This window comes from Chiloscyllium punctatum, chromosome 38 (genome assembly GCF_047496795.1).
Source record: "Chiloscyllium punctatum isolate Juve2018m chromosome 38, sChiPun1.3, whole genome shotgun sequence".
Classification (NCBI taxonomy): Eukaryota; Metazoa; Chordata; class Chondrichthyes; order Orectolobiformes; family Hemiscylliidae; genus Chiloscyllium; species Chiloscyllium punctatum.
This window is the reverse complement of record NC_092776.1, coordinates 44,042,420-44,070,373: the sequence shown is the minus strand read 5'-3', so window position 1 is coordinate 44,070,373 and position 27,954 is coordinate 44,042,420. Positions and strand designations below refer to the sequence as shown.

The following is a 27,954-nucleotide window of genomic DNA, read 5'->3' as shown; positions in this document are numbered from 1 at the left end:
CTAGATTCCTACCAACACTCATCTCTCCTCCTATCATTTCACAGAAACTCTTGCTCCTTGCTGAAGGATGTACTTTTCTCCTTTCACAATTCAAAATATTTTTCCCTCTTACAGCCCTTAAGAGGTCTCATGTCCAATTCATCCTTCAATCACAAACCTTAATTTTTTTACTGCTATTGCCACATAGGGCAATGAAGTGTTACCTCACATTGCGCATAAGGATTCCAAATGTCACTGTCCCACAAACAAACACACCTTTTCTTCAAGCAACTGGACCATCTGAATTGTATTTTAGCAAATCTTAAAAACAATGCTTTTGTTCAACTTCATTTTGGAAAAAGTGGGTAGAAAATGTAGGTGGGTAGTGTTGCAAGTGAAACAGACAGTCCATGCATTACAATGGAAGTCAAATGACTCAAGGAGACTTGAGTGAAGCTTACAAAGTTCAAAATCTCTACTTTGATCTATAAAAGTGGACAATTGTGCAGTAAATTCAAAGCTTTGAATATCATGTTGAGTATCTGCAAAATGCAGCAAGTTGCCACATGGGTGTCTCATATTGCACCATCAAGAGGTTTAGAAAGAAGTGTATGGAAAGGAAAAAGTTAGAAACAGATCTTTCATGCACACAAATACACTAATCATTGGTTTCATTCAGAATTTTTGTATGATGCAAAACGGGCCATCCATTGTTTGAATTGTACACTAAATGCAATATCTTAAGAGGCATTAAATTAACTACCTAAAAATTATGTTACCATATGGTTTCTTCAGATATATTGGACAGAAGGTTAGTCTTAAGCAATACTGACTTTTTAGATTAATTGCTTTATAGCATGAAAATTTAGTAATGTAACTAATATCTCATCCAATACATTAAGAGCCGATGAAAATATTAAATTAGCTTCCAATGATGTCTGCATAAAGCAAAAATATTGATCTTTAATGCAAATGCTGTCTCAATGCTGTAACTTCTAACCAGAAGCAGAGACCCTGAGAAAAGTAGCTACAACAGAAAACAATGATTTCCTACTAAAGATAGACAAGATTGCACTGGTACATTTTGACTACAAGTGTTAGTATACACACAATACAATTTAATAAACTGGGACAAACAGAAAATTTTTGATAAGCTTTCAAATGTGTGAATTTCAAGTTTCATCTTAAATTCATAGTTTTCCCTCTGAAGTACACAAGACTGGACAAAACAAGTTCAATGAACAGCAAAAAAAAACACACCACATTAATAAAAATTTGAAAGCTTATCCTTTCAAACAAATCTACACTGCTATATGTTCGTTATAAGCCAAAACCAAAACAACCAGTTTTAGATTTTTCTGTTTTGAGTAGAAGGACTAATTATATACAGCCAATGGCCACTTCAACAAAGAGATGCATTTTGAAGGGTATTCCATTGTAATATTATAGTGTTAAATAATTTCTGCCTGTCCTATTATTTCTCAGCCATTTTTTCTGTACACACCAAGCAAAAGCCAGTAGTGGAGGGAAGGGTTTAGTTGTTGACTTAAATTTATATCAAGGGTTACTCAACTTGAGCAACAAGTCTGTAGCCAGTTCATAGCCTTCAGATGTGCATGCTTTCTTCAGATACTCACCGACATTGCTGCATGGTGACTGACGTTATTCTGAGAAGGAACCCAGCAAGGAAATCAAAACAAAAAATCAAATGTAAACAGATGTGGAAAGAACTGTAAACACCAATAATTAAAAAAAGGAAAATAAAATCAAAACATAGTATTATTTAGATAAGTTGCTAGGTGGACATCTTCACAATATAAAAGTCACAGTGTGCCCATATCAATCCCTTTCATTGAACATCCATAGTGATAAGTACTAATCAGCTTCTCTTACTTCAATTGGTGCTATGTAGCAAATTTTTAAAATATCCCAATGAACAGGTATCTTCCATTGCTGAGTTCTACTGCATCATGAAAGGTATTACTTTAAACATTATTTCATGTGATTTTTAAAAGGAGTTAAATATCAAAGCTTGGTCAGAATGCAGCATTTTATACGTACAGCTACTGTTTGCTCCATTCACTTGGATGTCTTTGAAAATTGGATTAACGCCTCCTGTGTAGCTAATTAAAATTCTCTTCCAACAGTGAAGCCAGTTTGCCTTTTAGCTCATTATTCAAGAACCATTCAAGGAAGTCAGTTGGAAAGAGTGACATTTTAATTCTTGTTTAAGCCAAGTGTAAATAAAACAATAATCTGCATGGTCATAAAAACAGTCAAAATTGAAGCGTTTTAAGGATCTATGGAATAATCTTAAAGAAAAAATATACTTGGGACTATTATTTTAGGATTTTCATTTTCAGATATAATACTCACAGGCAAATGCGTAAAAACTTGAAAAGTGCTTCTGAGAAAATTTATAAGATCCATTAAATAACCACTGGCTCGACCATTGGGTTCTGTCATAGTCCACTCATAGTCAGCCAGCTGTACGAACTCATCAATCTTATGGTTAAGCTTTGTGTATATTTCTCCTTCTGCTGCATGTCTAGCATCCTGCAAAAATCCATTATTTAAACTTTAGATATGTATCTCTATTATTGCAAAAACTGCCCCAAGCCAGCTTCAATTATCAGTAAACTTGATCACTTTGCAAAATTTTCACTTCACATATAGACAAAACATAATTCTCAATGAAGCAAATTTCAAAGAAAAATAGCTATTAAAATTGAATTGCAATTATTTCCAGTTTGTTTCAAAGAAATTACAACACAAATCAATATATTTATGTTGATACTGCAAATACTGTACTGCTGGGGCACTCTACAAAGTTTTAGAAGTGATTCAGTACATAGCAGTTCACAAATTTAAGTGATGAGTCATTAAAACATAAGCATTAACTTGCACCTTCGAAAGCTAAAATCCATATGAAAAGTTTTACATTTAGTTACATAATAAACTCTTGAAAGCAAGTCAATTATTTACTTCCAGCACAGATCAATGACTGGTTCACCCAAAAAAAAAGCCAACAGACATTCAACTGAACATTTAATACCTTTTCCCAAGAGTTTCAGATTACAAGAATAATCTGAATTTAATATTTTGCGTGATTAGAAGTGTGCAGGCCCTTGTGGTCTAGCACGAAGTCACAAATACTACAGTTATTAAAGCACAGAATCGCCTTACTCATGACCTCAGTAGGAAATGTTCCAATGTTCACTGCTAACATACTCAACTCGTACATACCTTGAATGTGGACAGTCCATAAAGTCGTGTGGTGTGCACAGTTTCTGGGGAAACATTTGTGATGTTGGTTATAAAATCCTCAAGATATTTACAGGCCTGTTCCAGATGCGTTGTGTTGATGATGATTTGTACAAGCTGCAAAATGCAAAATACATTTACTGAGACTTTTGTTTTTCCTACTTTCTAGCAATTCATTTCAAGCAACGTCTTTTAAATAAAAAGCAATAAGCTTACAATCCCAACTGTGTCAACTAATAGTAATTTATATGCCTAGCCTCACAGCAAAAATCCACTCAACAGAAAAAAAATACATTTGAATTTGCTTTGCAGTTGATTAGATTTCAAAAGTTACAAAACAAATTAGGTTTTTTTTGGTAATTCTTCAGGTAGTTTTACAGTAGTACCCGATATTGCAGTAAGGATGGAACAGCATACCTTGTGTTAAATATCATCTCACTTTCAGTGCCCATATTAAGATGGGCAGAGGCATTTCAAACACTTTGAAAACCTGATTATCCCAGGATCGACAACCACTAACTTCATACGATTCTAGTCTCAGCCATGTTAATCTTAAACTGAACAGATTAAGAACGAACTGCAGATGCTAGAGGTTTGAAACAAAAAAAAACAAATGGCTAGAGAAACTCAGCAGTTCTGGCAGCATCTGTGGGAAGAAAGCAGAGTAAATATTTTGATTCCAGTGACTCTTCATCAGGTCTGTTAGCAGCTAGGAAAAAGTGGTATTTATGCTGCAAGAGGCCTGCAATAGAAACATTGGCGAGGGCACATGGTGGCATGTTGAAGTTGCAGGCAAAGGGAAGCTTGACAGAAAGTAAGAGTTCTGCAAAGTAGTCACTCAATCTGCATTTCATCTCAACGTAGAGGAGATCACACTGAGAGGCAAACGTTGTCTACTAGATTGAATGAAACACAGGTAAATCACATCTTCGACTGGAAGGTATGTGTAGGCCTTAGATGGTAATGGAGGGAGGAGTTAAGTAGGCAAGAATTACACTTTCGATGATTGCATTTGGGGTTGGGTGGGGTTTCATGGAGATGGGTCAAACAAGGCTAAGGGCCATGCCCATCATGACAGTAGGGAACCTGCTTGAGAAAAAAGGTGGACATTTGAGGCCTCGTTGCAGAAGATGGTATCGTCAGAACAGATGCGATGGAGACGGAGAAACAGAATAGGATGGAGTCCTTACAGGAAGCAGGGTGGGAGGATGTGTAGGTAAGGTAACTGGACATCAGTGCCTGGCCTATCCCCAGAAATGGGGGTGTTGAGGAAGGGAAGGGAGGAGTCCAAGATGGACAAGGTGGAGGTGAGGGCAGACTGGAAACTGGAAGCGAAATTGATACATTTTTCCAGTTCAGAACAAGCGGGGGAAGCAGCACTGATGTCATCTACGTACCAAAGAAAGAGTTGTGGGAAGGACCAGAGTAAAACTGGAACAAGGAATGTTCCATCTACCTCACAAAGAGGCAGATATGATGGAGGCTCGAGTGGATACCTATGGCCACATCTTTAATCTGAGGAATGTGAGAGGAGTTTAAAAAACTATTCAAAGTGAGGATGAACTCGACCAGGTGAAGGAGGGTGATGGTAGATGGAGATGGTTCAGATCTTCCTTCCAGGAAGTAGAGGACCCTGAGACGATCCCAATAGGGAACGAAAATGTAAAAGGGACAGCATGTCCACTGTGAAGAAGTGGCAGCTGGAGCCTGCCAACAGGAAATTTTGAAACTTTTGCAAAAACGTCAGAAGAATCATGAATGGAAGTGGGGAGAGACCAGACAAAGGGAGAAAAAAAGTCAAAGGAGGGAGAAATAAGTTCTGTGGGGCAGAAACCATGCATCTGTCAAGGTAGCCCTATTTGTGAATTTTGGGAGGAGGTAGAAACAGGCTGCATGGGATTGGGCAATTATGAGCTGGAAGGCTATTATGGGAAAATAAAAAGTAGACAGGCAAAAGGCTGGAAGAACACAGCAAGCCAGGCAGCAGAGGTTGGAGACAGTCATGGACATAATGGCCTGATGCTTGATGGTGGGGTAATGGTCCACAGGGAGTGTTTTGTCTGAAAGCTGACGTTCAGCCTCTGCCATGTAGGTCAATATCCAGATAATAACAGTACCACCCTTGGTCAGCAGGCTTGATGGCAAACTCAGGATTGCATCCTAATGCACAGAGTGAAGTTCGGGAGTGGTGGTGATGGTGGCAGCGGCAGAGAACTTAAGGTTCATTGACTGTTCTCAACGAACAGATGAAATGCAGTGAAAAGGACAGAGGGAGGGCTCCAGGTGGAGGAATTGTGTACTCTGTAAGACAGGCAAAGGACTGCTGTCCATAGAAATAGACACAAGGCGAAGGTGCCCTCTACATGAGCCCTGCAGCAACATCTCGTTTTTTGCCTAGCAACCCTGCAGCCTGTAGGACGCAACACCCAGTTTAGTACTTTTAGAGCCGGATTGATTCAGTCCTTTTTTAAAAAAAAACTTACTGCACACACGGTTATGTTATGACTTGGGTTGCTTTTAGCACAGTCACCCATTCTAATGTACTCAAAAGCCCATTAATATATGGGCTGCAATCAGCACAGCTCCAAATTTCTTCTACTTAGTTCTTATTATTACATTAAACTTTTCTTCTAACGTTCTTTGTTTCTTTGTTTACCTACCCCTGTCATATCTCTCTGGTCTCCACTTCCACCCCTCTGCTTACTTCTCCCCTTCTTTCACCCCACCTCCCCACACCCCTCCCTAACCTGTTGGTGTATGGTGGACATAGCAAGGTAAAAAAGATTCAAATGTTGAAACTTTAAGAATAATAATTGTTGCATTACATACTTAAGCTGAATATGTGGTTTCTTCTTTATTAGCTAATGTAGCAAATCATTTCAACCCAAAAGATTCATTATGAAATTAGTGGCACAGACTTTCAATTTGTTCAAGAGAATTTATAGGAGTGCAATCTGAACAGTGATCAACTCTGCTGGACTCAAGTGGATCACAGAGTTGTAACTGCAATAAATCAAACAGTGTCAATCCTATGGTTCCAACAATCTACCTAAAATAGCACACAGAAATAGGCTAAAGTGGGAGAAGGGGTATGGAATAAAAATAAACTTTAAAGTTTAATATCACTGAAAGACTGACACCCAACTGTTTTCAATGCTGATGAGTAGTACTGCTGAACAACTGAGCAATGCTGCTTGACAATTTAAACTGTGATTAAAAAGTGTAAAAATCTCATTCAACTGATGAAACTTCTAAAACTCGTGCAGATAACTTATAGCCAGCACCCCAGAGCTTAAAATTTGAGTTGCTAATCATAGGTTGCTCAGTTATTTAAAAAGAACTAGTGAAGAGCGATCAATCAGTTTAACAGTGCGACTCACTGGCAATTTAAATGGTTTTGCATCAGTCAACACCTATTTTCAGTGGTAACTTCTCATGCATAGCAGTTAATCAGCACTGAACCAGAAATTAAACTTGAAGTGACAGGAACCAGGAATTGCACGAGAGCAACGATAAATTTGCTCTTAGAATGTGGGTGATATCGATATAGTGGTGCTTCAGTGCACACCTTGGTCATCCTAAGGTGACAGCAATGGGCCTTCACCTTAAATCACTGCAGGTATTGATATTGCAGAGGAGAAAATTACAGAATATTGTGCAATCTATTCCCACTAGATTGCTGCTTGTCCTTTCATCAGTTAAAAACAGTCACACTGAGATAGGTTAAAATTATCTTGTTAAATTGAGGAATTGCATTCTACAGAATATTCATACTGCATCAGTTGTGAAGGGAATTTACATGGTCTCCAAAAAGAGGTGACTTAGGTGACAAATTAAGCTACATGCAAAGAGGATCAAACCTTTACTGATGCCACATGATCAAATGAGAGAGAGTAAGGACACTGTTAGGTTGCCAGCAGTTACTGCCATCTTTAACTGCCATGGTGAGAAGGGATTCAAACAACATTCATAGTGTTCTTAGGAAACAAGGTTTCGATCCAGTGACAGTGGTGATGTAGTTTCAAAAATTAGGATAGTGAAAAACTTTAACAAGAACTTGCAGATGGTGATGTTCCAACATATCTGCTGTTCTGCCCCTTTAGTGGTAGAGGTGGAGTTTTGGGAAAGCTTTGATGAAGTAGCCTTGGTCAGTTACTGCAGTGCATCTTGTAGATGTTACACTCTACTTTCACTGTGAAGCAATGCAGGGAAATAGTGAACATATCATTACTGGTGTGCAAACCCCCAAGTGGGCTGTGTCTTGGATGGTGTCAAGCCTCTTGATTGTCATTGGAGCCACATTCACCCAGGCAAATTCTATCACACTTTTAACATTTGCCTCGTAGGTGGGAGATAGGCATTGAGGGGAGATAGGAGGAAATTCACAGCTTCTGACCTGCTCTTGTAGCCACAATATTTATATAGCTGGTCCAGTTCAGTTTTTGGTCAATGGTCTCCACGATGTTGATAGTGGGGCATTAAGGTGGTGATGCCTTTGAACAACACTCAACACAGGACGTTGAACAAAGTGTAATCAGCAAATGTGCTCACTTCTGATGTTAATGATGGACAGAAGGTCACAAATGAAGTAGTGGAAAATGGTTGAAGGCCACAGGCCTGAAAAACTCTTGCAAAAATGCTGTGGGGCTGAGAGCCTTGATCTCCAATCACAACTACCATCACCACCTTCTTTATACAGCTCATTGATGCCACACTTGGTTAAATCCTGCTGGGACATAAAAGACAGACACTTCACCTTGCCTCTAGAGTTCATTTTGTTTGTTCATGCTTGTCCAGAAGCCAAGATGGCATGGCAGAAACCAAACCGAGCCTCATCACAGACACTTGATAATTCTGTATAAGATCCTTTCCATCACTTTACTGGTGTTCTGAAGTAGACTAATGGGATGGCAATTAGCTGATTTGGGATTTGTTCTGCTTTTTGTGCACATGTACCTGGGCAATTTTCCATCATAAGAAAATGCTTATGCTAGTGCTGCACCTGAATTGCAACAGCTTGGCTAGGGGAATGGCTAATTCTGGAGCACACCTTCAGTATTATGCTTGGAAGGTTGCCAGGGTCCATCAGCTGTGCAGCTTCCAGTGCCTCCAACCTTTTCTTGATAATCACATGGGGTGATCTGAATCGGTTGAACACTGGCATCTATGATACTGGGGAGCTCAGGAGGAGATAGATCATTGCCTTAGCACTTCTGGTTGAAGACGGATGTAAATATTTCAGTCTTATCTTGCGCATTGATGGACTAGGCCCACTCATCAAGGGTGGGAATATTAGTTGTTCAATAGTCCACCACCACCTACCACTGAATTTTGAAGGACTGTAGAGCTTAGGACTGATCAGTAAGTTGTGGAAACTTGGTTCTGTATAGTTAATAAATAATTGATCAATTCAATAAACTTTTACTGATCAACACATAACAGAAAACCAAGTTTCATACAAAAAGTTACATAAATATCACATTCACATGAATACCACAAGCTGTGACCACTAAATAGATTGCACCATAATTTTAATGTTATAGTATATTTTACTCTTTTCTAAATGTTAGCAGTCAGTTGAATCTATAAAATAGTTTTCCTTTTCTACTCGAGAGACTGCATTCATGCTATTGTTTTATCCTAATGTAAATGACATGCCAAACAAGCACATTTCTTTTTTAACTACGCAAGCTTTCCAGTTGCCACTTGAAAGAGTACTTGCTGGTGGACAGCTTCTAGGAATTACAATTACCATCTGGATGAAGAACATGTCAGGTCCAGCAGCAAGTATTGGTACTTCCTTTCAAAAAAAAATTAAGCATTCACATTCACTGCTCAGTCCAATTTAGTCTAGCCTGAGGTCCACACACATGCTGCTTTGTATGTCACAGACTGTAATTAGGAATGGGATTTGTGTGTGCATTTCCCTTCTCTAATCCGCTGAAGTTGAGACCAATTATAGAATTCCTGCTACCACCCTGACCAACACCAGCCAACTAAGCACAGATCAATAACTGAAACATGAGCCTTTCTGCGTGGCTCAGTTAATCCTTTTATAAACCTCATTAAACCAGTACCCAATGATTCTCCTGGAAATGTGTTCTTATAAGATGGAGGTGGAACAGCAGATTTAGATTATTATGTCTCTTGCTGTTTAATACTCCAGTGACACTGATAAGCACACACAAATAATACAGCTGTAAGAACTACTGGTCAAGTTCCTTTCTTGAAGGGGTAATTAAAAGTTAGATCAACAGGGCAAGTTTAAAGGAATGGTCTTAAAACAATTGACGATGAGGCCTCAGGAAGGAACTGGAGAACTTAACAGCTGAATGTACAGTCAGTAATGACAGTGTGAAAGAATGTGGAATGCACAAGAGACCAGAATGAGGAGCAGTGTTCTTTGGATGTTGGACGGCTGGACAAAATACAAGACTAGAAGGCATGACCTTGAGCGGGGAATTTTGGTGAATTTTAACTAGATTCTGAATGACACTATAATGCTAATCAGATGGGAGTATATTTTACTGTTTACTAATAGCAGCGTAAGTTACACTTGCATTGAGAACAATAATAACAGTATTGTTTAATCAAACGTAATCCAGCACACACCGACTGATAAAATGATTTGGAGTGGATTCAGAGTTAGGGTATAGAAGAGTTGGATGACCTTAAGGTTACTAGTCATCCAGTGAATTGGAATACTGAAAAAAAAAACAGATGAAGATTTCCAGATAATGGTGTGAGGAGGGTCATAGACAAGGTGCTGTCAGAGATGGAAGCTTGTCTTCTTTATGACGAAGAGGAGTAAAGCCAGTTTACAGCCACATATTATTCAGTCCGAAACTGTAGTAGGAAGGCATGGCAGGTGGGCAGAATAGATTGACAGTCAGTTGGAGAAAATCAACCAAAAGCAATTTTGGGTAAGATACAGGTACATTATGTGAAAAATGAATGCGTCTTAATGGCAGACAAAGTACAGTCATGTCCTCTAAGCACAGTTAATACTACTGCTACAGTTAGCCAAGTGCATCAAATCAGAAAATCTGTAACAATGTTTTTAGGCTCCTTAAACTGTCCAGCTTCTCTTCATACTTATAAAACATTACCAACATGGCTCATTGTGCATGGAGGTGTTTCAGGTCTGGTTCCAAAGGCCATTAGACCACAGAACAAAACATAGGTGACCAACAGGATGGTGCAACATCATGATACCACAAGCAATGTTAAGTATTTTGTTTTAAATCTATTCCTGGGATGCAGGCAATGCTGAATGGGCTAGGATGTTTTTTCCAACACTAGATGATCTTGAGAATGTGCTGATAAACTGTCTTCTTGCACCATTTTAGGTGAACCTACAATGTTGTTATTGTGGCCATTGACAAAAGCCATTCCATTCTCCTAATTTCTTTCTCTCTGTATCTGTTCTGATGGTACCACTTTCCACAGGGGTGCTCAGACATGCTCACTTCTTTCCATAATCAAGGATTCCTTACAACGATGGTCGACTGGGCCTTAAGCTGTTTCTGACCCATTTCCCATACTTCTGCTGTCAACCTTCCCCTTCCCCTCCCCTCCCACAACAATGATGGAGTCTCCCTGCTCTCACTTCCCTTGCCACCAGCTTCCACATATGAAGGATTGTAAGCTATTATCTGCCATCTCCAGCAGGACCACCAGTATCACATTTATTTTCCCTCCCTTGTTTACATTTTGTAGGACCTGTCCTTCTGGGACACCCATGTCCAATTATCCTATGCTTCCACAGTCCAAATGTGTGCAGGTTAGGTGAATTGGCATGCTAAACTTCCCATAGCGCTCAGAGATATGTAGGTTGGGTGCATTAGTCAGGGGTAAATATAGGGTAATAGGATAGGGGCATGGATCTGGGTGGGTTACTCTTTGGAGGGTCGATGTGGACTTTTGGGCCAAAGGGCCTGTTTCCACACTGTAGGGATTCTAGGAATAGTTTTGGTCTTTCTAATATTTAAAGTAAGGAAATTCAGTCCAAAGATTGGATGACAGACAAGCAGTCTAACAAGTAGTGGAAGGAATAAGATGGAGCTGGGTGTTTTGAGTGCACATATGGAGCCCTCTTGTGGGAGAATCTAGAACTAGGGGTCATAGTTTAAAAATAAGGGATTGCCCATTTAGACAGATGAGGTAACACTTTTTTTCTCAGAGGGTTAAGTGTCTTTGGCATACACTTCCTTAAAAGGCTGAAAATGCAGAATTTAAATTTTTTTAAGGTAGATGGATTCTTGATTACCAAAGGGATGAAAGCTTATTGGGTATGCAGGTATGTAGAATTGAGGTTAAAAATCGGATTAGCAATGATCATATTGACATATTGACTGGCAGAACAGGCTGGAAGGGCTATGTGGCCTATTCTTGTTCCTTACTTGTAAGTTCAACATCGTGTCTTCTGATAACACCAACAAATATCACCAAAAAGATGAGGAATTGAAAATGAAAACAAGATTTTTTTGGAGGGGGGAAGGACCACAAGTAATACTAGTGCAAAAAGAAAAAAGTCACTGGCAGAGATTTGTCTGCTATGAATGGATCACGAGCAAGTGGACAGGCAATGAAGGATGGTGCACTCAATTATATCAAAGATGCAAAAAGGTCAAAAAGAATGACTGGCATTGCTTCCCCTGGTTGCAGTCAGTGCTAGTTTTGAGATTTTGACTACAGCTGGCTCAACCATGGCAAGGTCAGAAACCTGCTTCAAGAAATTATGAAAAGCTTGACAATAAAAATAGGACAACACATTCAAGGACTTCAGTTTGACAAAAGACTTTAAAGGGACCTGGGTGGTAGCTTTGAAATGGAGGAAGTCAGCTCTCAAAGGTGAAAAGCTAGCAGTTTAAATGAGAATAGGTCAAGGGAGCAGGAGGTGGATCTAATGAAGGAGATGAACGCAAAGGGTATGGGGAAAATATGAAAAAACCAAAGAAATGTTCAGAATTAGGACAGTGGAAAGGAGAGGGCAAGGGCATGATAGTCTGGCCAAAGAAAGCAAAGCCTACTGGTGCTTGATTTGGTGGCAATGATTAAACTAGTTGTGGTATATATATTCTGAGTTTGAGTGAGTACAGAAGCCCTACCAATGATCACGTTCACTCAGAACAAGAGTTTTTCCAAGACGAAAGAGCAAAGTCCAAGCAAGGTACAAGGGAAAGGCAAGTATTATACTATTTGTTAATAACCTATTCTCATTCCTACTTTCTAAGAAATAACACACTTAAAAAGTATGTTTCATTAACAGAAAAACCCATATACATTTTCTAATAGGAGCTCGTTTTAAAATAGTTTATTCATATTTGTGGGATGAGGGTGTTGCTGGCTGAATAGTATTTATTGCCAGTCTCTCGGTGCCCTTGAGAAGGTGGTGTGGGTTCCCATATAACTACTGCCCTCTCCTCTAGATGGAAGTGATCCTGAGTTTGGAAGATACTGTCTGAGGATCTTTGGTGAATTTCTGCAGTCAACTTGTAGATAGTACACACTGCTGCTACTGAGCATCAACGGAGGAGGGATTGGATGCTTGTGGATGCAGTGCTAATCAAGCAGGCTGTTTCGTCCTGGATAATGTCAAGCTTCTTGTTGGGGCTACACTCACCCAGGCAAATGAGAAGTATTCCATCACTGTCCTGACTTGGGCCTTGTAGATGGTGGACAGATTTTCAGGAGTCAGGAGGTAAGTTAGTCACCACAGTATTCCTAGCCTCTGACCTGTTTTTGTAGCCACTGCATTTTTGGTAAGTCCAGTGGAGTTTCTGATCAATGATAACTGCCACAATGCTGATAGTGAGGGATTCAGAGATGGTAACACCATCCTTGTTGAACTGTGTACAATTTTGTAAACTCAATAAAAAAAACTAATGAAAAAGTATTTCTGTTCAAAAACTAGTTTGAGAGCTGTTTGTAAATAAAGTGTTTGATGTTATAATGATATGAGTGAACAAACACTACTTAGGAGATGTTAAAAGACATCTCTGGAGCACATGAAACTTGAACCCAGGCCTCCTGTTTCAGAGATAGGGACAATACTACTGCACTCTGTACCTAACCTATCATTGTCGTCACTGGTTGGTGACAATGCTGTTAACCATCGTCATTAATATCCTTTTATGGGATCACCTCCTTAGTGAACAGATAAATAAGTAACAATGTTAAAACATTAGTATGAATTGAGTGGCTACCCATTACACAGCATGAGATTGCAACTGCTTAATTTGATACCAATGGTTTGGTTGTAACTGGGCTCTTGGGGTGGTAGTGTCCACACCTCCACACTAGGAGGCCTGAGTCTCACCTGCTTCAAAACGTTGGTGATAACATCTTTGAACAGGTTGGTTAGAAAATATTCCATAACCAGCTGTTTAGCAGTATTCAGAAACAAACCCTTCCAGGTGTTAAATACATACTTCAGTCAAACCTATGTGCTGTTTCTTGATGAGGCTTTGTAAACATCCACTCAGAGTTCGAGTTAGCAGCAGATTGGTAGATTTTCTGAGCATATCATCTATTTCTGTTGAACTAAAGATCAGAATTAATTTGCATTAATATGATGCATTCAGTAAGATTGGTTATTTGAAATGTATTTAAATAACCAATCACAATCTTAAATTATGTTGACAAACCTGTCTCCAAAGCTTCTCATAAGCATTTCTAAAAGGGACTTGACGTGCTTCAAAAGTTATTAATTAATGCCCACAAACAAATCAATAGAGATGCAGTGAGTTGCATCAGGAGTTACATTAACTGCAATGCCTTCCATAACCTTGGATAAGTGACCAACCTCCACCAGCAAACTAGTGCATGCAATTACAGGAAAGAAATAATTGTTGGCACATGAACATTTTGAGCGTGTACAGATTCTCAATGCAAATAAATAAAAATTGCTTTAAATAAATCTTAAATGATCGTAAATCAAAAAGAGAAATTCAGCAGGGTTTTAACTTTCATCTGTCCTAATCTAAATAGGACACAAACTACTTATTCATACAGCATGGAAACAGACCCTTCGGTCCACTTGCCCAGATATCCCAATCCAGCCTAACCCTACATGCCAGCATTTGGCCCATATCCCTCTAAACCCTTCCTATTCATAGACCCATCCAAATGCTTTCTAAATATTCTAATTGTAACCACCTCTGGCAGCTTATTCCTTACACACATAACCCTCTGTGGGGAAAAAGTTACTTTTTAACCTTTTCCCTTTCACCTTCAACCTCTGCACTGTAGTTTTGGACTCCTCCACCTTGGGAGAAGACCTTGGCTATTCACCCCATCCATGCCCTCATGATTTTATGAGCTGCCAAAAAGGTTAACCTTAAGCCTCTAATGCTCTGGGGGAAAAAGCCCCAGTCTATTCAGCACTTTATCAATCAAACCCTCTAGTCCCAGCAACATCCTTGTAAATCTTTTCTGCACTCACTCAAGCTTAATAACATCCTTCCTAAAGGGCAACGAGAACTGAATACAGTATTCTAAACGGGGTCTCACCAATGTCCTTTATAGCTGCAACATGATATCACAACTTCTCTACTCAATGCACTAACCACTGAAGACAAGTATGCCAAATGCAGCCTTCATCATCCTGCCTACCTATTAATCCACTTTCAAGGAACTAAGTACCTGCACTCCTAAGTCTCTGCTTGGCAATACTCTCCTGAATCCTACCACTAAGTGTAAATGCCCTGCCCTGGTTTGCCTTCCCAAATGCAACACCACACATTTATCTAAATTAAACTCCACCTGCCAGTCCTCAGCCCATTAGCCCATCTAATTAAGGTCCCATTGTACTGAGGTAATCATTTTCACTATTTTGGTGTCATCTGCAAACTTACGAACCATCCTTCCTATATTCTCACCCAAATCATTTACAGAAATGATGAAAAGCATTGGATCCAGCATTGATCCTTGTGGCACATTGCTGGTCACAGGCCTCCAGTCTGAAAAGGAACACTCTACTCTATGGCAGCTGCTGATTCTTTTCAGGCAAGTTCCACAAGAAACAGTTGAAAACTCTTGTTTTAGTCAAACTTACCTTAAAAAAAAACACCAATACTAAAAATATAGTTTCTCGATATAGTTCCTATTCATTAGTTTTGCTACAGGTGTACCTACGAAGTAAGCCTAGATTCACTCACTCTCAAATCATTCCTTTAGATTATGTGGGACAGCTGAACCGGTTAGCTTTCGTGTTCTCACCCAACACAGCAGAATCTGAAAATAATGTCTAAACTCATAGCTTAGGTTTCACATTGAAAGCCACTTTTGTTGGAAATTACCATTAAAAAAAGAGACTTCAAAACATAATATACTTCATAGCAATCAATTTCTTACAAAGTCTGCACTTGCTTTGCACCTATTTTACATAAACTACTCATTAATAATTGTTACATTTTCACAACAACACAATGTTAAGATTTCAGGTATAGAATTCTAATCTGTGACACTTCTGACCCATGTTTACTTTTAGTAAAACTTCAAAAAGTGCACAATTGTCAACAAATTTGAAATTGGTAGACATTCTCTGGTTTATTCCCAGCCATGTATTATGGCATTTTTATTTGAATTATCTCATGCTCACCTTCGATGAAGAGACTCTGAAAATTTAAGGCTTGCATAAATGAACTCTTTGAACTCCTTGTAGATCTCAGGTACTGATTGAGACACTGGAAACCGCTTTGGAAAAGGTTGCTATACGGTTTTAAAAAAAAGTAAAATATTTCATCAGACCAACTTAAAAATAGTAAATGCAGCCTACTTTTATACCTTAAAAACAATGAACAGGAAACAAATAGCAGATCTAACAAATTCCACTAGTGTAATAAAACTCATCGAAAAACCTATAATAGCATTATTTTAGAGTCCTTAGATGTAGGGAAACAGGTCAGGACTGCAGAGCTACAAGTTTCTGAAACTACAAATAGTAAGTGACTGAAAAGGTAGACACACTAATCACCCTGATAAGAGGGGAGCACTTTAAAAGAGAAGTCTGAGGAAAAACCACAAGATCGCTGGCTAAATAGTCAACAAGTAGCCAAACATAGGAAAATTGAAACTATTTGATTAGATCACTAAAGAATATACTCAAAATTCAAATGTTAGGTGAATGATCATAATTTGCTTTGTTGAAATTAAATCTTGAAGTTTATTCCACATATATTCAGAAGACTAAATTAGAAACACAGGCCATTCAAAATCAAATTTTCCTTTACTGGACAAATTTCACATGTATGAGTTAACTACAATAAGTCAATTACAGAATCACTCAGTTTGGTCCTCTTCAACAAGAAATTCATATACAAACATGCAAGTTACGAGAAGAATAAGCCATTTGGCTGTTTGAGCCTGCTTCGCCATTTCATAAGATCATTGTTTATCTGAAGTGTAAGCACAACTCCACATTTTCCCAACCTGATAAATATTCATCTCCTTGCTTACCAAGGATCTAGCCACTTCTGCATTAAAAGTACTCAAAGATAACTGGCATCACCTTTTCAAAGGAGAATTCTCCAATATAACCTGTTGAGAAAATGAATTCATCTAATCTTGGTTTTAATTGGGTGGCCCTTAGATTTCAATGGTGGCACCTAGTTTGAGGTTCTCCTAAGAGGTAATATCACTCCACATCCATCCTCCCAAGTCTTCTCAGGATCATGTATTTCAATCAAGTTAGAGGTAATTTTTCTGAACTTCAGCAGATACAAGCCTAGGTGTCCAATCTTCCTTCTAAAACCCATCCATTCTAATTATTAGTCTAGTAAATCTTCTTTGCACTGCTTCCAATACATTTATCTGTCCTTAAATAAGGAAATCAATATTATGTACATCAGATTCTAGATCCAGTCCTTGTGTATTGAATAACTGAAGCACAACTTCCCTACTTTTGCATCAAATTCCCCTTCAAACATTGACATTCTTAATTACTTGCTCTACCTGCATAATTGTCTTTTGCAATTCATCCACTAAGATACCTAGATTCCTCTGCATCTTGGTGCTCCACAATCTCTCAATATAACAATAAAATGCATGTTTATTTTTCTCGCTAAAATGGACAATTTTCCATTTTCCATATAATATTCCCTTCACCAGATCTTTGTACACAGACCTAACATCCATTTGTAGCCTCCTTGTGTCCTCTTTCAAAGTTACTTTTCTACCTATCTTTGTTCCATCAAATGAAGCAACCAATATTTTGGTCCCCTTATCAAAGCCATTTACATAAAATTGTAAAATGTAGAGGCCCCTCCACTAATCCCTCTGATTTATCACTTGTGATATCTTGTCAACAAGAAAAGGTCCTGTTTATGCCTACTCCATTGTTTGTTAGGCTAGCCTATTGTTTATCCATTCTTTAGCTTGGAGACTCCTCTACATTATCTGTCCACCACTACAAAAAATAGCAGTGATTTTGAAAGTCAAATGAAGGTGTAGAAGGAGTTGACGTTTCCAGGCAAAATTACTTGCCTTCCAAACTTTCAGAACAAAATTTCTGCTCTCAGTTTAAATTTCAATATTAAATTCTGCAAAGATTCATGTCTGCTTGACGTGAAGCACTAAAGCAGAGGCAAAAGCGTAGTTCAGATTTCAAACTTTATGCTAGTTAAAGAGGATTCGCACCATAACTGAAACCTCCTAAGTTTTTCCTCACTTTAAAGAAATATTTAGAGTCAGAGAGACCCTTCAGTCCAACTTGTCCAAACTAACTAGATGTCCTAAATTAATCTAGTCCCATTTGCCAGCACTTGGCCTATATCCCGCTCAGCTCTTCCTATTCATGTACCCATTCAAATGTTGTAATTGTACCAGCCTCCACCACCTCCCCTGGCTGTCCATTCCATACATGCACCATCCTCTGCATGAAATGTTGCCCCTTAGGTCCCTTTTAAATGCTTCTCCTCTCACCCTAAACTGATGCCCTCTAGTTCTGGATTACCCCCAACCCAGGGAAAAGACTTGTCTATTTAACCTATTCATGCCCCTCATGGTTTTATAAACGTCTAAGGTTACCAGTCAGCCTCCAGGGAAAACAGCCCCAGTTTATTCAGCCTCTCCCTCTTAAACCCTCCAATCCTGACAATATCCTTGTAAAATTTCTTCTGGGCCCTTTCAAGTTTTACAATATCCTTCCAATAGGAAGGAGTCCAGAATTACTCACTATTCTAAAAGTGGCCTAACCAATGTCCTGGACAGCAACAACTCCTGTACTCAGTGCTCTGACCAAGAAAGGAAAGGATACCAAACACCTTCATTACTATCCTATCTGTGACTCCACTTTCAAGGAACTATGAACCTGCACTCCAATGTCTTTGTTCAGCAACACTCCCCAGGACCGTACCATTAAGGTGTATAAGCCCTGCCCTGACTTGCCTTTCCAAAATGCAGCAACTCATTTATCTAGACTAAACTCCATCTGCCACTCCTCAGTCCATCAGACCAAGGTCCCCTTGAACCCTGAGGTAATTTTCTTTGCTGTCCACTACACCGCCAGTTTTGGTGCAGTCTGCAAACTTACTAACTGTACCTCCTACGTTCACATCCAAATCATTTACACAAATAACAATAAGCAGTGGACCCAGCACCGATCCTTGTGACATACAACTGGTCATAGGCTTCCAATCTGAAAAACAACCCTCCCCCACCACCCTATCTTCTACCTTCAAGCCAGTTCTGTATGCAAATTGATATAGCTCCCTGTACTCCATGTGATCTAACTTTGCTGACCAGTCTACCAAGAGGAACCTTGTCTCATGCTTACTGAAGTCTATATAGATCACGTCTATTGCTCTGCCCTCATGAATCCTCAGAGTTATTTCTTCAAAAAAAAAACTCAATCATATTAGTGAGACATGACTTTCCATGCACAAAGCCATATGGACTATCCCTAATCAGTCCTTGCCTATCCAAATATATGTAAATCCTATCCCTCTGATTCCCTCCAACAATTTGCCCACCACAGATGTTAGGCTCACTGGTCTATAGTTCCCCGGCTTTTCCTTACCACCTTTCTTAAATAGTGGCACCACGTTAACCAACCTCCAGTCCTCTGGCACCATACCAGCGAATTTTGATGAAACAAATATCTCAGCAAGGGGCCTAGCAATCGCTTCCCTAGCTTCTCAGACTTCTCAGGTACACCTGATCAGGTCCTACAGATTTATCCACCATCATACATTTTTAAAAGACATCCAGCATCTCTTCTGTAATATGGCCATTTTCCAATATGTCACCATCTACTTTTCTGCATTCTATATCTTCCATGTCCTTCTCCACAGTAAACACTGATGCAAAATACTCATTTAGTATTTCCTACTGTTTCATACATACTCTGCCTTGCTGATCTTTAAGAAGTCCTATTCTCTCCCTAGTTACCCTTTTGTCCTTAATGTATTTATAAAATCCCTTTGGATTCTCCTTAACTCCATTTGCCAAAGCTATCTCACGTCCCCTTTTTGCTCTCCTGATTTCCCTCTGCTGCTGCCTTTATATTCTAAGGATTCACTCAATCTATGCCTGACATATGCTTCCTTCGTTTCTATGATCAAAATCTCAATTTCCTCAGTCATCCAGCATTCCCTACAGCCATCCTTTCACCCTAATAGGAACATACTGAATCTGGACACTCCTCATTTTTGAAGGTTTCCCATTTTCCAGCCATCCTTTTACCTGTGAACATCCATGTCCAATCAGCTTTTGAAAGTTCCTGCCTAATACTGTCAAAATTGACCTTCCTCCAATTTAGAACTTTAACTTTTAGTTCCTGTCTATCCTTTTCCATCACTAATTTTAAAACTAAATAGAATTATGGTTGCTGGCCCCACTAACACCTCAGTCACTTGTCCTGCCTTATTTCTCAAGAATAAGTCAAGTTTTGCACCTCTAGAAGGTACATCCACTTACTGAATCAGAAAACTTTATTGTATACATGAATTCCTCTTCATCTAAACCCTTAGCATTATGGTAGTCCCAGTCCAAGTTTGGAAAGTTAAAATCCCCTACCATTACCACCCTATTATTCTTAGATACCAGAGATCACCTTACAAATTTGTTTCTCAATTTCCTGTATGCTATTAAAGGGTCTGCAGTACAATCCCAATAAGGTGATCAAACCCTTTCTTACCTCTCAGTTCTATCCAAATAAGAAATAGATATAAACAATCTAATGTATTTCTGAATATTTTTGGTGCAGTTATTCTGTAATGCTTTTAGATTAGTTACTACAGTATCCATTCAGAACTGGCAGAATCTTGTTAATAAACTACCTAGCAACACTTCAGATCATCAGCTCCACAAAGTTCGATCAACTTTTCGTGAACTTGGTAAAAAGTTTCTACAATCTGTTCCTTAATTCAAAACTCAATCAACTCAATTGTCAAGGTTTTAAGCAATATATTCCCACTATGTTGCTATTTATATTAAGTACAAAAATGAACATAAAATTCTCAGTAGATTGTCTGGTTTTCAACTCAAGTAGTAGAATGCTGCCTGAAGTAATTTCACAATACTCCCCCCTGTGGAATCAGAGGAAGTCCTTACTCAGAGCTTTACTTGGAAAATTAATACTGTTCTGCAGAAACTGTTTTTAATTTCATTAATGTTGCAGCGTAAATGAACTGGAATCAAATTCGAGTGGTTGACAAAATAAATTGAAAAGATAATAATGATGTCACTGACCTTTTCAAGCTCCAAGTCATGAAATGGGAATCGACTTATTATCGTTCTGTATTCTTCTTCATTTGCAACTGGAATAGGACTGCAGTTGTCAGACTCAAAGATATCCCTGTTTAAAGTAAGATTTAAATGACTCTGAAGTAATACCATATTCACCCATGCAAATTCTAGATAGAAAACATAATCATGCATTAATAATTCCATTAATGAAGTGGTGGTAGATGGTTTATTTTAAACTTAAATAATTTATTTAGGGGCTTAGGGAAATTTTAAGTGATGATTGTTACTGCTCGTAATGCAGTGCTTAATCGTTTGCATCCGATGTCAGCAACAAATGAGTAAAGCTCAGGGTTAACATGAACCACAGGAAAAATAATTTTTATTCTCTACCTTCTACCCTGTAATAGAACCAAGCCCTATTGAAAACAAGAATAGCCTATGCTATTTCATTGACCACACAGCCATCCTTATGTACTCACTAGGCTACTACCTTGAAGGTTAAATGTCCACCTTAGTATCAGAAATGTTTGCCTATTATGGACTATTAATAATAAATTGTAAAACGCAGCTTTACTTAAATCATTAAAAAGAAAAACAAAAGAAAACGTGCGTCAACTCTGCTGAGTTAACATCCTTAACCCTTGATCAAATCAATGTTGGTTTGAGCCCAGTAAAAAGATTTCACTTCCTTGTTTAGGTTACTGTCAAGCCTAGGGTTTAGGCAAGTTTGTAAGGGAAGGTGGCAACTCTATCTGGGAGAGGAGAATCACCCTGTTAGACAGAAAATACTTAAGAGTTCAAAATCGGATGAGTGAAGATAACAATTATAAATGGTAATGCTTTGATATAAAAAAAATAAAGTTTCATAAACATTACTAACCTAAACACAATTGCCCATTTCTTTAATAAAGTTTCATTGTACTGATCCCGGATTTCAAGTAACAGGTCGAAGAGTCTGTTCACAGGAAATCCATAACCCTGGAAAAAAATCAAATCAAGGGAACACAAACATTTGGCAGGCAGTAACAAAACTGAATCAGTTGTTTGAAATGAAGAACAGCATGACAAATACGAATCAAGTTTTGCCAATTGAAGTTTAGTACAAAAATTGAACACTGAAGAGTGACATGCAGGGTTAAAAAAGTGATAGCTGGTGTTTGCAGAATAGTTCTGCAAACTCTGATACGTTTTTTCTCTGGTTAGGTTTGACATCAAGCTAGTTTTTATTTTTTAAAGGTTTTGCTCAATTCTTTTGGAGTAGTCATGGAGGAGTGAAACAAAGAAGTCCTATTAATTTGACTTTTAATGACCTGCGCAACTATTGGAATATAGTCTATTGCAATAATAACTAAAGAAAAAGTAGAATATTTGTCCATTTCAACTTCTTAAAATGTCTTGCAAATATGGCTCAACATTCAACTTCTCAAAGCAAAACAGATACATTTTGGAAAGGTTGGGCTTCTGTTCTCAAGAGTACAAGTCCTTAGTTTTGCTCCAAAATCCTAGAAAATTGAGGCAAAAATCTGTTTGCAGCATCCTATTAAAAGGGGAGGTCATTCTAAAGACTTGGGTTGAGTGAGTGAGTGGGATCAATACTAACCAAAAAAAACCAAACAAATTTCGAATAAATATTACAAATAAGATAGCCATAATGTTGAAGATGGATTCATATGTAAAGTTTTGATTCAGTAACGGTTGCCTTACAGTCACAATACTAGAGTGCAGCTAAATATGGTGTTCACTGAGGGATCAATTTGGAAGACAATCTGAAACTAAACATATTAAGGCAGAAAATGGATGGAAGTAGAAATATATCTTCAAAAATGAAGAGGGGATAACATCGGCTGGGAAGCTAGATCAAAACTTTCTGTTGCTCTCCATTACGCTATTGTACAGACTAAAAAAATTAATGCTGGTGTTGTGGCTCTATGCCCGACAGATAAACTATTCATGCTGTGGGAAGATGGTTGATAAGTTGTACAAATGCACTTTCCGTAAATTAATGGAGATATGGAGGTATCCAACTTGTTCTAATCGGGCCCAAGTACAGTGAAATCAACTGCAAGATCCTCACTAATTTTCTGACAAACATAATTCATACAACACAAATGCTTAAAACGTAGGTCTCCTGGTCTTGATCCAACATCCTACTTGACAAGATATCATCTGCAAAGCTGGATTTACATATTTTGTTTCGTAATTGAACAGCCTTAGACTAAAACTGATTACTCGGTCCCAGGTTTTACATTCCACAGACAAACTTATTTGACCAGTTTTAACAAATTAGAATTATCAAAAAGCACACTAAGTCTAACTTTAATATCAAAATAATTTTAGCTTAATTGCTTACAACTGACATTAAAAGACTAAGTACAATGAAACTGAAGTAAATTGTCCCAACATCTTTAACAACACATCCATGAAAAAGGTTGTTTTCTCTTTTATATACCTTGTAAAACTTTCTTCAGGAGAGTTACACATTTTATCAGACCCTGGACAGTTTTAAAACCTCTCTCCCACTCCTAGAGTTGGTTAATTAGTCCTATCCATCCACCCTTTTCTATCTGTACATTTTCCGTTACCTCAAACCCAGAAACCTCCCTTACACTTCCCTTAGTATGTTGTTCTTCACTGCAGTCTTTTGTGTCTTTGTTTTTATTAATAGTATGATGGCTATTACTGATCATTACTTTCTTATTCCTGCCAAGCTTCAAATAGAAAGCCTGTAGGCACTTCCTCTATTGTCAAGGTGTTGAAAACAAGACTTTGTGGAATGTCTTCTAATTTAAGATTTCTTAGCACTAAAACTGAAAAAAGTTTCACTTGTTTGCACCCACTGAGTCTAAGGTTCAAGACCCTTGCCTTCAATGTTACTGGATTTATCCAGATTCTGAAATTTCACAAAATGCTGATTACAATATAATTTAGCAGTGGATGTAGAAAACCATAATATGAATCAACACCTACTTGTAAAGTGTCAGCATAAACCACAATAAGATTCTTCAGCTCCAAAATAAGGTCAGGATCAGTGCAATATGACTAGGAGTACAAGATTAAAGCCAAGTTAATATTTTCTAGAAAACACGCGACTGTGCTCTCCCAGAGAGAGCAGAATTACAAAAATATACATGTGACTATGCAGTCGCTGTTATTTTCAATTACAATTTGTAAATGACTCCATATGATAATACGTTCCCACTTCATACCACAAATTACTTTTGCTTTTAATTGAGTGTACACTTATTACTTGCAGTACTTTTATCACCATAACTAATCATTTGCAAAAGTGGATGGCATCATGTAAGAATAGTAGCATATTAGTCTACATCCACCGTATCACTTGATGTAATGAGCTACTAGAAAAAAAGGCAATATAATATAATAATGAAATAACCCTATATTATCCACATTCCTCAATGAAGGGATTATTTACATTTACTTCTCAAATTCGTAGTTTTAAAAGAATATTTACAACTAAATACTTTGTGGGTATTTTATCCAAAACAAAAGGCGGCAAACAATGGCCTGCATAGGGCCTCGCAACTGAATTACGTTTCTGTCTTTTCTCTTTACATATTTTATTATAGAACTAGTGGCAAAATCTACAGTCACTAAAACAGAACTGAAAGTAGTATGACTGGAAATGTGTGCAGGTAGACCAGTTGGACAATACGCATTTTCAATGCTCAACTTCATATAATATTTAATTGCAGTTTACACAATATCACAAAAGCATATAATTAGTTTGATCTTAAATTAAGCAATTCAAATTAACTTTGATGTATGTTTCAGCAATACTTATTCAGTTTATGGACTAGATAGTGTTCTACTGTATGGCGAAGGTTGAATTTAGTACATAAAGGAAAACATTGCCTGTTTAACTGGGTGTATATTGAAAACAGTGCATTTAAAATGATAATTAGGAACTATTGCCTGGTGGTGCTTTCAATACTGAACTATTCAATTAGATCTAATGAAGAGGTCAGCTGAGACTAATGAGGACAGATTGCAACAATAAAAGCAGATTAACTCTGAATATTCTAAACTGCCAGACTAAAACCCGATTGGAAGGTTAGTCAATTGTAAATCATTTAAGGATTATGCAAATAGCCTAGGGCTGTGGCTCAAAGCCCAATTCTACTGAGATAAACAATAGCCGGGCAGGCCTTTTCCCAAATTTAAGTAATTGAATTACAAAGAGTCAAAAGAAAGAGGTGCAACCATACATCACTTTGGTGTATACTTATCAACAAACATGAGGCGCTTGTCTGTTGATAGAGTTACCAATGACAGACACAGCCTCCCATAATCAACAACAATTAAATTATGAAAGAGATAACCTTCCGATTTCTGAAGAACAAAGACCTGGATTTTTGACATGAATGGGATGTTAGAATGTGCATCTCCTATACAATCCACTAAATACACAAACCATCTACGTTTACTTTGCATCATGGCACAAGCATAAGTGAGACAACCCCTTCATTATTAGTTCCAAATACCACTAGAGCAAATCGTATTTAAATGATTCATTTTAAAGTGTAAATCCTCAACTTTCATCTTAGACATGCTGGTCCATTTACTACAAGCAGATTTGAGATAATCAGAGAAAGCTGTCTATTCCTGCACAGACTTTAGATGTGCATTTACAAAAAGATCGATATAATCAGTGCACCAGACCTGAATTTGGAGTAGCATCGCATATTAAACAAAAAAAAAGGTAAGAAGGTCAAATTCTCAAATGATGTGCCTGAAACTATGCTGACTTGGGAAGATGTTTATTTTGTTCCTTAAATGGTTTTAAAACACTGCAACTGAATAACTTACTGAATGAGTTCTTAAGACAGCAATAATTTTTGAAAGCGCCATGTTCCACAGCTCATCAGTAAATGCTCTGGTCACCAACCCTTGTGTTGCATGTAATATGTGATCTTCCACCACAAAAAATCTAAAATCGAAAAAGGTCAGATTTAAATACAGTGCTATATTACAGAATCAAACACTGTATATTTCTAATATGTAAACTGTTTCCTATGTATTTTTATAGAATCCCTGCAGTGCAGAAAGAGGCCATTCAGCCCAGCGAGTCCACACCAACCCTCCACAGCATCCCATCCAGACCCAGTGCCTCGCCCTATCTACATAACTTTGCATTTCCCATGGCTAATCCACTGACCCTGCACAGTCCTGGACACCAAGGGCAATTTAACAAGGCCAATCCACCTAACCTGCACATATTTGGACTGTGGAAGGAAATTGCAGCACCTGGAGAAAACCCACGCAGACGGGGAGCACACAAACTCCATACAATCAGCCAAGGTTGGAATTAAACCTAGGTCCCTGGTGCTATGAGGTAGCATGCTGACTGCTGAGCCATCATGCCACCCATTATGTTCATGGCTTCTGTGTAATCTATAAATGTGACAGTAATTAAGATTAGTTCAGTATTATTGAAAAATGGCTTTAAGAATGGTATCTATTTGCATGTGAACCTATTAGCTCAAGTGTCAGTCTACTCTAAGGAGTCAACCTTTTGGTGTGGGAATTGAATTGTAACCTTGTCTAGAAATGCTACCACCGAACAGCTTTGCTATACCAGCTTCCACATTTACTGTAAAAGTTATCCTGGTTAAATTGTGGAATAGGTGGAGCAGGCTTTTACCTACTTTGGAGCAAATGCATAAAGTTGCAAAGCATCAATACTTTTTAAGACACTCTTACCCAACACAGATGAATTACTAAGCCTTCAATAGGTCACAAGCACTTACCCAACAATTTGGTTAAAATACTTTCTGTAGCCGTCAACAGTTTCATGCTAATATGAGAGGAGGAAATGGGAAGAAATTTAACAGATGATCACAACATATGAAATGCACAACAACATGCAAGTCTCAGTAGTCACTGTGAACAATACCATGTTTGACTGTGGTTGCAATACCAGTCCTGCTTGTTTCCTTCGTTGTTTCCTGTAATAATTTTCAAAGGTTTCTCGATCACCCTATAGCAAAAACATTAGAAATGATCAATTCCAAATAATTTAATTTCACATGCCTAAATAAATGTCACATCTAAATAAATTTAACTTTCTTTTTCTGTAATTATTTCCATTGTTAAAATGGAGAGAAAGTTAGCTAATTTCCTATACAGGCTGATAAGTGTCAGGAAACAGAGTGAATAATCGAGCCGATGCAAAGGATATGCCTGGTGGTGTCCCTCAAGATCTATGCTGGGTCCTCAACTATTCATTGAAGTCATTAATAAGGTGATGGGCTAAAGCAGCAGATATCCAAATTTCAAATGCAGGAAAATGTGACATCATCCACTATGGAGCAAAAAAGCATAGAATCAGGTATTTTAAAAATGATGAAAAGGATAGAAATAGTGGAGGTCCAGAGACCTTGGGGACCTATTGTGCACAAATTGTTAAAATATCATAGAAAGGTATACTAAATATTCAAAAAGCTAATGATATGCTGGGCTTTACAATGAGAGTTAAAAGTCCTTGGGCCTGGTCAGACCACACCTGGATGACTGGGTTCTGGGGACAACATTTTAGGCAGGATTTCTTTGGCCTTGGCAAGCAGATTCCTAGTTCAGCCAGACCTTACAGAAATAAAATTAGAAAACATTTAAGCACGAGGATTGCAGAAGTCTGGAATTCTCTTCTGAAAATTACAATTATGTTATTTCATTAATTTTAAATCCAAATTTGGCAGAATTGTAATCCAAAATGGAGGGATATTGGCAGTGGTAGTTATGTGGAATCAGGTTGCAGATCAGCTATGATCTCATTAAATAGCAAAACAGATTTGAGTTGCTACATGGCCTGCTCCAATTGATAGTTCACTCAATTAGTCATGGAGCTGGCCAGCACAGGAACAGAACCTTTGGTCCAACTCGTCCATGTGGACCAGATATCCTAAATTAATCTAGCCCCAATTGCCACATTTGGCCCATATCCCTCTAAACCCTTCCTATTCATATACCCATCCAGACGATTTTTAAATTTTACAATTGTAC

At 38.1% G+C, this 27,954-nt stretch overlaps 1 protein-coding gene across 5 annotated transcripts in view; it reads right to left on the bottom strand.

The window, feature by feature from the left end:
* The window catches only part of LOC140463573 (exocyst complex component 6-like), a 193,151-nt gene that overhangs the window by 102,505 nt on the left and 62,692 nt on the right, over positions 1-27,954 (bottom strand). For 3 of the 5 annotated variants that reach the window (XM_072557753.1, XM_072557756.1, XM_072557757.1), the window contains 11 exons: positions 26,849-26,932; positions 26,703-26,749; positions 25,762-25,882; positions 23,902-23,973; positions 21,815-21,912; positions 20,938-21,043; positions 15,848-15,957; positions 13,677-13,788; positions 3,226-3,360; positions 2,356-2,535; positions 1,617-1,646 (listed from right to left, as the gene is read on the bottom strand). In XM_072557753.1, coding sequence (XP_072413854.1) covers positions 1,617-1,646; positions 2,356-2,535; positions 3,226-3,360; positions 13,677-13,788; positions 15,848-15,957; positions 20,938-21,043; positions 21,815-21,912; positions 23,902-23,973; positions 25,762-25,882; positions 26,703-26,749; positions 26,849-26,932 — 1,095 coding nt within the window. The remainder of the gene's footprint in view (positions 1-1,616; positions 1,647-2,355; positions 2,536-3,225; positions 3,361-13,676; positions 13,789-15,847; positions 15,958-20,937; positions 21,044-21,814; positions 21,913-23,901; positions 23,974-25,761; positions 25,883-26,702; positions 26,750-26,848; positions 26,933-27,954) is intronic. The other 2 variants (XM_072557754.1, XM_072557755.1) reach the window with 1 other exon arrangement.